We start from the raw sequence: 14,520 nt of genomic DNA on the forward strand, positions 1-14,520 counted from the left end.
CATGGACATGAAGGTTTTTGCAAAACAGTAACAGGCAGCGATTTTACCACATCAAAAAAGCTTACGTATTTCACTTACACTGACTACCTGCTACCCAAAATCTGACTTCAGATGATATGTGTATAGCTGTCAGTAGCTTTCCAAGCTTGACAGAGGTTCTCCTAAGATTTGGTTCTTGTTTGTTTGCTCTTGAGCAAACTTTCTTACAAGTGAAGAAGCTTGGCATTTAATAATGAAAGCATATTAGTGCCTCTGTATCTTTTTATGTGACTAAAAGAATCTCCACCACTTGTTCAAAGTGAAGTATTGAGTAAGTCTGGCTCATACATACTACTACTACTTCAAGAAAATGCACAGATGAATAGGGTTCTGTTTTCTAATGACATTCACCTGATTTATGGCAAGAAGTTCTTTTCATTACATGCTAGTAAGGAAGAATTGTTAGATGGGTAACATGAGCTGAATGACTGATAATGAAATTGTAGTAGAAAACAGGCAACGGAACAGATACCAGCTATTCTGCCTTTGAAAAGACCTTATTTATCTATGTTGCTAACACAGCGATGTTTCAAAATGAAATATTAGAAAAGAGAAAGCCATTTATGAGACTCTTCCACTTAGAAGTGTTCAGACTCAAACCAGAAGAGACCTACCACTTCCTAAGAGAAAACCAGACCCAATCCCAATCATTTGTCTTTTTGCTAGAGAGACCAATTGTCACAATTCAATCGATATGACTACAGCAATTTTTCCATTTCACAACTTGAATTTAATAAGCTTTTGAAAGGAAAGCTGCTGTTTAACACTCTTAAGTAATTCTGGGATCTGAAGCCCTGTGTTGCCCTTACACTAAGTACAGGCAGATACTGAGCTACACTGGTCTTCCCTGGCCGGCTCACCAGTTAGCAGCAAGTTTCTCAACAGCTCAAGTCTCTGCTCTGAAATAGGCCTCAAAACCTTCCTCAAGCATGTTCTGTACCTTTGCTTCTCAGTTTCACTACAACGCATTTACCCTTCTTGGCAAAGTTGGAATCCCCAGCCCGCCTCTGAATACTGGTCCTTGCTGCCGGTGCCCTACAGACGGGCACCACAGATGGTGGTTTAATCCATCGGTTCAGGGATGAAATGGCCTTTTCCCTGGGAGCCATACAGCACCCACAGAGCCCATGGCAGGGCAGCACTGACTGCTCTAGCTCAAACCAGAACTCCGCCATTCCTCTCACAGCTTTTGCTACCTGTGTTCTCCAACAGAGCTATTTCCAAGCCTTCTCCCCTCGCTACCCAAGAACAAAGGTCACACAGACTCTTTTCTTTCGCTCCTTAAAATGATGAAAGCATAAAACGAGCAATGCAAACTACTTACAGTTTTCTGGGAGGAAGGATATAATTTCTTCTCCCCAACAATACAGGTATTAGAGACAGCTCCAGACTCCACCTTTCAGAAATACAGTAGCAGAAAATGAGTACCTACTTTCCAAACAACGAAAACCCACAGATACCGTCCTGTTACCTGACTTAAATGACAGCAGAAGATGCACAGCATGAGAAATTAGGTCAACAACTGCCCAAGAAAATTTCCCTTACTGCAGATCTGCCTTCATGTCTGGCAAAAACTACTCCAGAGAAAAGATGCTGCCAGGGAATGCTCTAGGAAGCAGAACAGGTGCTGCAAGGGAATCCTCAAGAGAGCCAGCTTCACTGCAGCTGGGCACTTACTGCCATGCAAGTATCACACAGTTCTCTCCAATTATACCAAGGTCTTTCCAGATAAGGACTGAATCTGTATTTTCTTCACATACACAACTCCAGCTAGTCACAATACTAATCACAACTAAAATCTGATATCACATAATGAAAAATACTGGTTTGTGAGGTTGAGAATTTTTCCACTAGCACTTACAAGGAGGAAGGTACCACCATAATGTTCATCACGTAAAATTTCAGCTGTACTTAGTAAAACGTGTTTGTCCTGCTCTAATATGACATAATATGCAGACACGAGTCAGCTCATGAGCATGAAAGCGCTTCATAAAAAACACCAAAACACTTACCATTTTTAAACTTGATCTTCTGCACTCAACTTTTGAGAAGAGTTTCCAACTAAAATGCATCTGCAATAAAGTAAAATCAAAGATTAAAACTCCATGAACAGAAGTGTGACTTATTATTTTTCTCTTTTGTATTAATTTTCATCCTGTTCAGCAGCTTATCTAAGAAGAATATACCAAAAAGACTAAATGACGTATCTGTATCAACTATCAAAACAAACAGTCCTCCCCTTCTGCCCTGAAAGCAGCCCCAACACACTTCACTGGTTTCCAACATTTAGTTCAGACCAACACTCAAAATGGAGCTACACTGAACAGCCTTTCTGGAATCAACTAACACTGCTCTGTGGAAACCAGCAATGGATGCCCAGTTTAGCAGATAGATAGAAAATATCTATGTATTTTTTTTGTGAGAGAGAACTCAAAAGCCAGGAATAAAGTTTAAATTAAACAGCATTTACATTCAACCAGTTCTCTGGAAGCTACACCTGACCCTTCAGGGATCTTTTGCTAGCTTAAATTTTGAAGACTATTTCTTAAGAATTTTCAAGGCCAGATTAGACCTGCGTATGCCAAATAACACCAATACACAATAATAGGAGCCGCAGCCCATGCACAAAATTTATTGTGTGCTACTGTTTATAAAATACTTGAATAGTTCAGAACATGCATAAAATCTCCAACTTAGGGGTATGTACAGATTGTACTTCATGGCAAACAAACAAAAAAAAAAAGGGGAGATGAACTCTAGCGACAGAAGTTTCAAGTTGTGTTCCAGGGGATGAGAGGGACATGTAGCAAATGGCAAAATATATAACAAAGTACAGTGGCAATCAGTACAGTCCATTAGTTGTGAACAAATTAGCACAGGGCTTCAATTTTTATTTTAACCAAGTAGTCCTGTAGATACCAAATACATGCAGTCTCAAGTTTACACTTTCACTAATGCCTTAGCAGTTGAACAGAGCAATTGCTTACGCGCTGCTTTGCCTAAACAAAAAGTATGTCCCATACAGGTTCAGTTTCCTTTACAGATTGAAAAATAATGAAATGCTTGCAGCTATTCAGCCCAGTGATTATTAGCTATTTATGCAACTGTAATACTCACAATAAACTAAAAGTACCCATAACATCTAGGTAACCTATAGATGTACATCATAGGTCTATATATTAAATATTTGCAAAATGAAAACATGCATACACAAAATACAATGCCAAGCTTTACAGACTTGATATGAATCAAATTTTACTTAAACAATGTACAAAGTTCAATTAAAAGTACCTTAAAATTAACACTTTCATACTTTTCTTACTTTTAAAATTAGTATATATATTTTTATTTTTTTTTAAAATTCAAGGTGGGGGAGAGTCTTGAAAAAGCTGGGCAAAAAAGTTTCTGAATTAAATATTTTTTTTAAATCTGTGTTCAAGTAATAAACATTCCTACATAGAAATCTTCCGATAAGCTGTAACTAAAAAATACAGTGAATACAATATAGAATTAGCAACATCTAAGGAGTAAACCTGAGGTCAGCAGTTTACAGAATGACCAACTGAGATTTTTTTTTTTGGCGTTTTTTTCTGTCTACTTAAAACACAGTTTTTGCAGCCTCAGATATTTTAAGACCATTCTAACCTATCATTTTAAAGACATTTCATGAAACCAATGTCCATTAATAAATAGTTAGCTCTTAGGGTTGTATTTGAAAGTCTCATTTAAAAAAACAAACAAACAAACTACCTCTACCAAAAGAAAAATCCCATTTGTAAACTTAAAAGTGTTGACAACGATAACTGTAAGATGCTAGTCTAGACGTGCTTTAGCGGTAACAGCCTCATCCTTTCCCCAGACCTCTTCTGAACTTCAGCAGCTGGTCGTGGACTTTGTGTGAACAGGCGAGGCAGGCTCCCAAGAGGTTGGGTCACCATGTAAAGAGAGGGGCTGTTGTCTCAAAAGCACGATGGTCGTTCTTCAGTGGGATCAAGTCAGATGGTTTTCCACCTCACATGAAGTAGTCGCTTTGAGTGATCCCCCTGGCTATTTCATCTGTTGTCACATCAAAAAGCAGTAATCTAGGAATTCTCAGGCAAGACATGAATGAGTAAACCAGAAGCTGATGTGGTCACTGTGCATTGTTGTTGCCAGTTCCATTGTTTCCATTGGCATTTGTTGTGTTTATAGTATTAATACCGTCTTGCTGAAGAGCATCTTTTCTTGGTGGCATTCTCTCATTGATCCTATCCAAACCTTTTGCTTCTTCAAAACTGCAGATTTTATGTTGCGGAGAGAATCCTCGTATTGCTTAACAAAATGCAAATTTGATATGTCAGTAATAGAAAAATAAGTAGAAAGCATATACTTTTTCTAACAAATGATGTTTTAAAAACAGGTAAGAAATCAGCCAAAGAAACTCATGGCTCTGCATCTGTATTAGTAAAAGCTTCTCTAACCTGCTTTCCTGAAATGTTCAACGGCAATCATGAGTTCAGTTTGTAACAAAAGAACAAAGTATGGCAAATATTCTGCAAGTAGGAATCAAGGGGTTTAGACCCACTTGATTGCTTCTGTGCGTCCCTGGTGTGGCCAGCTATCAACACCAACTGCTTTTGCTGCCTGGTGTGTCAGGCTTATCTTGACATCCCCCTTCTCTCCAGTGGAATGTCAGTAAGATCTAAGCAGCACAGCAAGTGCAGTGGAGGCAAAGCAGCAAAGAGTTGTAAAATTAATAGTAGAATTACATCCTGCATACGCATCGATGGCCTGATCCTGCAGTTTTCATGCAGGCAAAACTGCAGGATGTGGTTCACATTTGGTGCTAATCGTGGATGATGGAAATGGACACAACCACAAGCACTAAATTAGCACCACGGTTAAACAATGGTACCATTTAAATACAAATGTATTTAAAATAAGTGTAGAAAATAGGAATTATTTTGCTACTGATTATTTTAATAAATGAGGTCTGTCATTGAATTTACTCCTGAAAATGGTGGACCACATAGTAAGACTGAACTCTCTGGGATGAAATAATTCTTTGGAGAGTAACTATAGTTTTCCACTCACAACAACGGGACCTCCTGCATGTGTGTGTGAGAATGGAATATGGCACTTGCTTATATTTTTTGAGCTCTGACTTCCTTAATTAAAAAACAAAGAATACAGTCATTAAATGGTGCTTTGCGACCAAATCTGAAAACCCCCAAAGGCAGCTCTCTCAACTGCTGTGCTGTTTGTCATTCACTTCACTGAATATTGAGCAAGAGGAAACTAAAGTCTCACTGAAAAGACAATAATCTGAAGTTGGATACCCTGAACACCAAATAATTTGATGGCATTTTGCTCAATGCCACTAAAAAAGGAGGGATATACAACTTATATAGCACAGAAGCACCGACAATCCATGGAAATTAATATGCCTCATACTGGCAGGCTGGCGTATGTACTGGAAATAAATTTGGTCAATGAATTATGTTCAAAAGCTATAGAAAAAGCCCATTACATTTATAAGTCTTGCACGATCAGATATGTTTTGGGAAAGTTTTAAAAAGATTTGTTCAAAGCCATTAAAATAGATTTTATGAGAAAAGGCATGCATAAACAACCCTCCTTCCACATATAACCCCCCAGCAATCAAACACAACCTTGCAGCTGAATGAAGAAAAAAACCCCAACACTAAACACTACCATTTTTAAGGACTTCAAGACAACACCATGTATCACAACATGCTATTATACAAAAACCTACTGCATAATTTGTAAAAACAAACAAAAAAAGACCAAAAACCCCACAAGAATTTCCCTAAAATATTAAAAATAATCATCATCCTAAAGCCAGAAATGAATGTTACATGTAAAAGGGATGAATCAATGCAGTTGATTCATCTCTGCTTGTGCAAGTTGAAAGTAAAACACACCCACACAGAGTACTTTTGAATTCCCTCCCAGACACCACAGATCTCTGCCAATGGCAAAGACTCTGATCATACCTTTTTCAGCCTCAATTGCCTCTACAGTGGCTGTACAGAAGTGAGCAGATGCATGCAAAATGAATGAGAAAGATGAAGAGTGTAATATCGCATAGCAGAAAAGGCAATGATCAATTTAATATAGTATGCTACGCCAGATTAGATTACAGTTAGTTAAAATGATAATTAAGGTTTTGGGGGGTTGTTTTTAGGTTTAAGTAAATCTTCTAAACTTTAATTAATACAGTTTATCAACTAAAAGTAACTCAGAGCAACACTAATTAACTGATGTTATTAACTGCACATTTCTCTAAGTTTTATGGGTTCATTTGGGTTTCTTTGAGGCAGCAACAGAAAATTTAAACTGAGGTTAAAGTTGTGGTATGGATTTAAAAATACTAAAAATCTATTTGAGACTACAGATTCTGAAGATTAAAATACATTAATGAACTTCATTAAATTAAAAGGAAGGATACTATAAAAATATTCTAATAATAAGGAATTCTTTTTCTTTTTATGTTTAGCTCCCTGAAGTTAAGCAAGTACTTCAGATTCTCACTGTATTTTAAGTTAAAACATATATCTCTGAGAACTGAATGATGACATTTAAGCCAAGAAAGACAAATCTAGCAAATCATCTTTACAAAGTCTCATCAATTGTTTAGCAGAATGAACAACAAATTCTACAGTAGGAAGAGGTTTGGATTTAACATAGTCTTGGTGGGTGAATCAATGTGAACATTAAAAATTTAGCTTACTAGTTTTTTTTTTGAACTAAATATCCATGACATCTGCTGCAATTTCTTAGGTGTAAGATCTTTCCCAACTGTTTCAGCTCTAGAAGTCAAAGCTTTAATATAAGGTTATTAGGATGTAAAAATAACTTTCTATTAAGGTAGACTTGCTAAAGAAACAAATTTGTAACTACAACCTAAACTATTGCTAAGTTTCAACACAGATAACAACTTTTTACCTCCCCTGCTATGTGCCATGCCTCTAAGACCATAATTTCATACATATTAACAAAAAATAGCATACATAGTGGTAAATCTACGTGTGTAGTGCTTGATATATACCATTAACAACAAAAATCATAGCACAGTATTCAAGTAAATGTTGGGGAAACTAGCCATATAAAAAAATCCGTCATTAGATCAGAATGCTTTAAAGTTAATTAAGTTTATTATTTCTCATTTCCTATCCAATGAAACCTAGACACAACATTTCAATTGCCTACACTACGCCTTAACCTCACTGATGCATAAAATTATAATTTCCACTGAGATACTCTTAAAAAAAAAATAATAATTGGATACTTGCATTAAGCGCTACTAAAATAATGTGGAATGCTTAAGGGTAATGCAGCATTTTAACTTTTACATGCTGCACATCCAATGGTAGGGAAAAAAAAAATAGATTTCCTGCACTTCAATCTAGAGAGACAAGGGCAATCCCAGAATTAAATCAAAAAGTCTCTTCAATGAATGGTTATTTATTTACATTAAGGGAAAGAATTCTTCTCATATTGCAAAAATAAATTAGTTAAGAATTATTTTAGAAAGTCACCAAATACATACTTTCATACTATAATCAATTTGCCATATAAATATAAAACTATGTAGAAAAACCACCTCTTTCCACCATTTCCTGTTACCTGTGAAGTCTTTGTTTTCAATCTTTTCCTGAAAAGATCATGGATACTGATTTATCTCTGTAAATTATGTAGCTTGGTCATAAATACAAATTTCAAAATTTACTCCTAGTTCATTCTACATGTAGTACTATTATTCCACTTGGAATATACATCGCAGTTAAGAAAAAGGTAATTTTCAACTTGACATAATAGAACAAACTGACTGGAAAATACAAGCACTTAAGAAAACCCCGCACTGTAAAGACTCAATTTGGAAAAGAATTTTGTTGGATTCTCTTTTGCAGGTACACCTGAATTAAAACTGTATTTGTTGTAAACCCTGATAAACCTCAAATAAATACTGTATCACACTAATGTAACAGGTAATCCTGATGTCTTGGCACAGAAAATTCTCGACCGAGAGCAAATTTTAAGCAAAAGAGCTCAATGGCATTTCCATCCTCACTTCCAGCTCTCCCCCTGCTTTATGCAGGGGACAGATCTGATACCCTTGCCAACTTTCAACATAAACCCCAAAAAAGCTATCTTACTGCCCCTCTGATTAACAGCAAGGGCAGCAATGAAAGATAAGATGTATTTTGCTAGTTCAACTGATTTCTATGGAAATATTACAATTTTTCCTTTAGACTTGTGTCTAGTAGGTTGCTGAATAAGTTTTAGGTGTTTGGGGTTTTTTTAACAGACCTTGACTCAATTTGGAAAATACTTTTGTTGGATTCAGTTCACAGAATAAGTCACTAGGAAATACTACGTTAAAGAACAGTACTTAGTTTTTCATATTTCAGCTAGTATTATGCAAGCAACATAATTAATAAAAACCATAAATCTATATAAAAAAAACCCCAAAACTTAGAAACATACAAAGGGCATGATTTCCCGAAGTCTGTTTTTATTCTAGCATATTAAAGCTATCCAAAAATAACCTATGGTCTGTTTTTCCAAACTACATTCACATATTTCTGAAATTTAAAAAATCGTATATTGACTTCTTCCAAAGGATGTAGTTTTGCCCTTTTTTTCCAAAGCTATCTTTTTTAAACTGACTGGTCTTTAACCCTTTCACTACAGTTTCAATTCGTATTTCACCCTCAGACTGCTCTGTTTTGCAGCAAGAATCTGTTCAAGCATTGCCAATAAAGGCATTCCATCAGACTGACCCATGGGTTTGGCACCCTACTCTGCATTATGTGAATGCCAAAGTTTCTCGTCTTTGAGAATGGTCACTGAGTATCTCAAAAAAGACAGCAAGTGTGGCCGAACAAATTCCTGAAACAGTAGTGGTATTTGCTAAGATCTAGTACAGATTATGTTACTGACATTAAGAATTGTAATAGGCATATATGCAAAAATTGCATATGTATTGTCTTAGTGGTGACTTACATACGTATGTGTGTGTGTATAGATGTATTTGCCCTGATAAAAAAAAATTCAGCCCATCTCTCTAGAAAATTCTAGATGTACACTCATTTATTATAGTTTTCAAAGCTTCTTATAGATTTAAGAGCAATCAGCACAACTAGACCTCTTCTAAATGTGCCATTGAAAAACAAGCACTTGTAAGATTGAAACCTTACAAGGGTAATTTTCATGGAACCCCATGACAATTTTGTGAATTTTCAAACAAACAAAATAATAGGATAAAAAAATACTATGTTCCTTTTTCTCAAATCTAGACTAATTTAAATTATTGATAGTATACTGATCAACACAGTACAATATACTCCAAAAAGTAATTAAATATTTTTAATAATAAATCCTGGCCTATCAGCAACCTTATTTTTGCCAAGAATAGGACTTCACTGATATTATAATGGTTTAGGAAAGTGTTAATTATTGAATTATTTCATTTTTTGTTTACCTCTAGCTTTGCCATTAAGCATAATAACTTGAAAACTATAACTGAAACAATAAAATTCATCAATAAGTAGAAGTTACTGCAGTTTAGGGAGAACTAACAGTTGGCACAAGTTATTTTGAACAATCAGCATGACTAAAACAAATGAGGTATATTAATGAAGTGCATCAAGGAATATTGCCATCAAAAGTTCTAGTCAAGAAAAAAACACCCACAAAAATCCAAAACACATTTTGCATACTTTCCAAATGTCCCACGTTTTCAGCAATAACAGAAAGTCATACGTTTTATGTTAAAAAAATTTTCTAGTCAGTTTGATCCTCTCTGATATTTATAATGCAACATGGATAAAAATCTGTTAAATGAGTGAGAGGAATGCAGACTCATTTTTTTAAGCATAATAAAGCATCTTATTAAACAATGAAATTTAAACTAGAACATATGTTTTTGGAATAGTTGGATGGATTAGGAAACATACACCATTTCTTATTATAGACACTCACAAAACAATCACATACATACACTGGACATATAAACTTCCTTGTAGACATTATATGTCCACTGAAAAAAATGACTTTCAATGTGACATTCATGTTTCAAAGCTATTAAGATAACAGCTTTGGTTGTTTAACAGAATATGTAGTGAAAGGCTTTAAAAAAAACTACATAGAAAATTTAAAAAATTCAAATAAACAGCCTGAGTCACAAAATGAGAAAAGCAGCTACTCTTGCAAAATAGATTGTGTAAAAAGTGGTATTCATATATCACAATCTTTCAATAGTTATAAAATTCCGTGGTACCATACAACAGTCTAATACTTTCTAGTAAAGTCAGAAGATGGCCAATAAAGAGCCTTTGAACAATTTATGTTAAGAGTGCTGCAGATATGAAGTCCAGTTTCAGACTGGTATATTTTAGTTATCCACCACTGTGAAGAGAAAGATGGACTTCATTCTTTTAATACATTTGGTACAATCTCATAGCATTCTCCCTGAGCCTAGTTAATCATTTATGGGCCCTGTGAAAAATGTGATCAGTAATTCAGCAAACTAAAAAAAAAAGAAGAAAAACCTTTTACAAAATATTCAATGAGCCAGATTACAGGTATATTTTGTATAGAGTTCTTTTTATTTTCATGCAAAAAAAAAAATATATGCACACTTAATAACACCCTTTTATTTTGATTTATTTACAAGTTTTAAATTCAATCCCTTTATTCTCAACTGATTTTATAACAATTACTGATATTTTTCAAGTACATTATTGTTCAAAATGCACAGACAATGTGCAGCAGCAAATGCAGCAAACCTCAAAAACAAGGTGCTACAACATTGCTTCTACATCAAGAGACAGACAAGTGTCTGGGATAGTGGTTTAATTTTAACACTTATACAGACATACATCTATACCTAGAGAGAGACAGACAGATCTAAGAAAGCAGCTACATCTGCAGAGGAAGGAAACAGCATGTTACAAGGACAATTCAGGGAGGTCAATTATACATAGAACATTTGACAAACAACATAGAGAACAAACTTTGGCATTAATTACCAGGGTACAAAACATAGCATATTTCAAATCTATCAATGGAGTATAATACGGAACTCTGCAGCCTGTAGCTGTTTGTTCATATTAATATCAACAAGTATTTGACATTGTCAATGAAAATACTAACACATCTATATTAAAACCATTTTAATGGAAAGCAGACATGTAGTGATGCAAAATTACATTACCATTTTTGTATCTGTAATGATCAAACACCTCAATACCAGATATATAATAAAGTCACCTCATTTCAGGCATCTGTGCCACCTGAAAAACTGCAAATTAGGAAAGCTGAAAGTCTGAAAAATGTGGCCTGACACTGCTGAATTAATTTGCTTTTAGTTTTATACCCTGGTTAAGTATCCATTTCACATTGCCTGATTAACACATAACACTATGCTTGTATCAGCCGCTAAGACAAGAACTGAAAAGCATAAGAAATTCCCTGCATGCATTATGTGTAGTGTTAGCAAAAGAGTGAGATGTGCCCCAGTCCATCTGAGGCACAGCAAGTTGCATAACATCATTACCACTTTGCAGGGTCTGTCGTCCTCCAGCCAACACTCCACTAGGTAACATTCCAGTGGGAGTCAAACCCTTGAGTGTCAGCACACTTTCACTCTCCTCCCTGGTGTGAGAAAAAACAACAACAGAACCTTAAATATCCACTCATGAAAACTTGTACTGAAGTAAAATAAGGGATGGGGAGAGGGAGAGCCTATTTTTGCTGTGCTTTATGCATGTCAAGACTGAATGTAAATTCAAATTCAAACAACTAGAAAGAGGAAAATATTTCTATTCCATACCAGTCTTTCCTCTGCCTACAAGTTATAAATGCTAATTACTTCTGAACCACATTCTGAGCAACTATTCAGATGCAAGCTCATTAGCTTTGAAATTAGCACTGAATGCCTCATGAGGTACTGAACATATCTCAGTGCCACAAAACAACCCACAATTTTGTTCAAAGCCTCTGTGCCTCAGGAAATGCTAACTTTACAAAATTACCCCTATTTGGACAACTATGTTCTGTGGAAAACTATACATTTGGGTAAATTAGATCTAGAGATATCACAATCATGACAGGTGTAAGAAAACAAGTTTTTTTAAAAACCTGAACACAACAAAAAAAAACCTGAAACAAAAAGCCCCTAGTCCTCAACTTTCTGGTACGCCAGAAATTTTCCAAGCCGGCCCTGACCACTTCCATTACACCCTTGATTTCAATCTTTTTTTTTTTTTTGTTATTTTCTTTCCAACACCCATAGCCAATGGCTGGACAAATAACTTGTAAACTAAAGATCATGTTCTCTGGTTTCCTGAAACATGTCTCAAAAATTACTTAAAAATATTCTATAACCAAAAATACCAACATCAATGTGGTGCATCAATATGCAAACAAGATTATGACGCAAAGTTGTTCTCCCTGAAAAACATCTGACATCTATTATCCTGGAGGAGAGATGTTTTCCTAATATACGTAAGAGGGGGATTTGGAATGCAGAAGTCACGCAAGTACCTGAGAACAGAGAAGACTCTTGCCATCTTGCCAATTGCACGAATTTTATTTCTGATTATTTCTTTCCGTGCGGCAGCTGTACCTACTTTCAATGGAATAAGAGAGAGTCTCAAGCTCATGAGTATTTACAGGGTCACCATTTTAAAATGCATTGATTTCAATATAACTGTTTAAGTTCAGTGCTCTTCGCAGGAGGCTGGTACCCAAACACTTAAGGGCACAGCTACAAAATTATGGACTCAGAATGCTACCAAACCCACTGTCACTTTTGTGTGCACAAAAGACACACAAAAATTTATGATGTTTACAGTGATTTCCTAAAGCTAACAAGCATCTATATTACCGCTACTACCGTGTAGTAACTATCATTAACTCATTTGCCTAAATTTTACACTTGAAATTATTCACTGACATCTGTGTACATCAAGATTTAAGCATGCAGCCTAATAGAGAAGCCTAAGATATATTAAAGCCACAGAAAATAAAGATTTGTTGCTAATTCTTACACAACTGCCCAAGAGAAAACACAAGTTTGCTTGGTTTTACATCATCCCCACAAAAAAACCACCACAAAACAAAATGACAAAGAATTGTAGCATTATCTCCCTTACCACCTAAGCCTACGTCCGTATCATCTTAGGTTTGCATCATTTCCAGAAATTACAAATATCAAAGATCTGGAGTAAATTCTACAGATTCCACAGGACAGAGAGATACCATTTGTGACTGACAAAAGTGAAGACAAAACTCTGAAAGGCAGCTTGTGATTGGGAAGGTGAGCCACCTTTCCTTGCCTTAAAAAAATTGTATAAACATTATAAAAACAGAAGCTTCTTTCTCCACCACTAAGTGTTGCTGGCTTGTTTCAATGCATAAAAGTCATCCTTCCCCTCATCCTCCTCTCCTTTTCCTGACTCCTCAATTCCACTAAAACAGGAAAGGCAGATGAAGAGATATTACAATTAAACTCCTTCCTTTTCCTCAGCCATTGGGGAAGGAGAGTACTAATCACACCAAGACTAACTCAGTCATACTTTGAATTCAACCGCAGGGGACCTAAAGGGAGTAAACTCAAGAGAGCTGTTAAGATCTAAGATCTTCCATATAACATTGTTCTTCTACCCCACTCATTAAAAAGTTGCAAAACTAATTTACAAGAATGTAAGAATGTAGAAGAGAGGATCACAGAAGTGGGCAAAGGAAAGCTGCATGTCCACAGATTTGTCTACTTGCATTCAGAAAAGGCAGCTGTGAAAGAAGCCTTTTTACATCCCTGCTCACTAGTACTCAGCTTCCATGTGAGAGTACATACACTCTAGCACCAACGGCCACCCTTCTTAAACCATATCTGCAAGAACACAAGGCTTTCTGCTGCACAAGAGCGGGCAGATTTCCTGCCCTGAACACAAAACCAAGTAAAATACAAAAGAGAAGGCCTGCAAGGGCAAATGACAACAACAAAATGACATAAGAAGGGAAATGTACAGTAGTGACAAAGAAAAAAGGGAACAAGAGACAACCTTCAAATGAACACTATGAAAGAATCTTGGGGTAAGCCAAGTATCTGCCAATCCATTTAAACCAAATGGAACTACTGAATAAAGTTTTTTTAGACAATGGAACAACTTTAATAAACTGTAGACACCAAATTAAAAACAAACAAAGAAAAACCAAAACCAAAAAACCCAATAAAAAACCACAAAAAACCACAGAAGGCTCAGGAAAATCTTTGACTAAGTTACAGTGAAACATTAAATTTTTACTAAAAATAATTTATTTTAAATTTTAACTTTTAATTTTTAAAGTTTAAAAGTTTTTACTTTCTCTTTTTGAACACAATGAAACAAAAGCTTGAGGATCTGGAATGAGAAGGGCACTCCCTGAGAGTTTTGAAAAGGCTAGGGCTAAATGAGGGACCACCAATCTTTC

At 35.6% G+C, this 14,520-nt stretch overlaps 1 protein-coding gene across 6 annotated transcripts in view; it reads right to left on the reverse strand.

Moving 5' to 3' along the window:
* Positions 1-2,644: 2,644 nt before the first annotated feature.
* PPP3CB (protein phosphatase 3, catalytic subunit, beta isozyme) overlaps positions 2,645-14,520 on the reverse strand; it is a 30,911-nt gene continuing 19,035 nt past the window's right edge. For 2 of the 6 annotated variants that reach the window (XM_010018759.1, XM_010018761.1), the window contains 4 exons: positions 12,592-12,673; positions 11,603-11,700; positions 6,036-6,065; positions 2,645-4,350 (listed from right to left, as the gene is read on the reverse strand). In XM_010018759.1, coding sequence (XP_010017061.1) covers positions 4,172-4,350; positions 6,036-6,065; positions 11,603-11,700; positions 12,592-12,673 — 389 coding nt within the window. In that variant the 3' untranslated portion in view covers positions 2,645-4,171. Of the gene's footprint in view, positions 4,351-6,035; positions 6,066-11,602; positions 11,701-12,591; positions 12,677-14,520 lie in introns of all 6 variants that reach the window. The other 4 variants (XM_010018760.1, XM_010018762.1, XM_010018765.1 and 1 more) reach the window with 4 other exon arrangements.

Source organism: Nestor notabilis, unplaced genomic scaffold (genome assembly GCF_000696875.1).
Source record: "Nestor notabilis isolate BGI_N333 unplaced genomic scaffold, ASM69687v1 scaffold24917, whole genome shotgun sequence".
NCBI lineage: Eukaryota > Metazoa > Chordata > Aves > Psittaciformes > Psittacidae > Nestor > Nestor notabilis.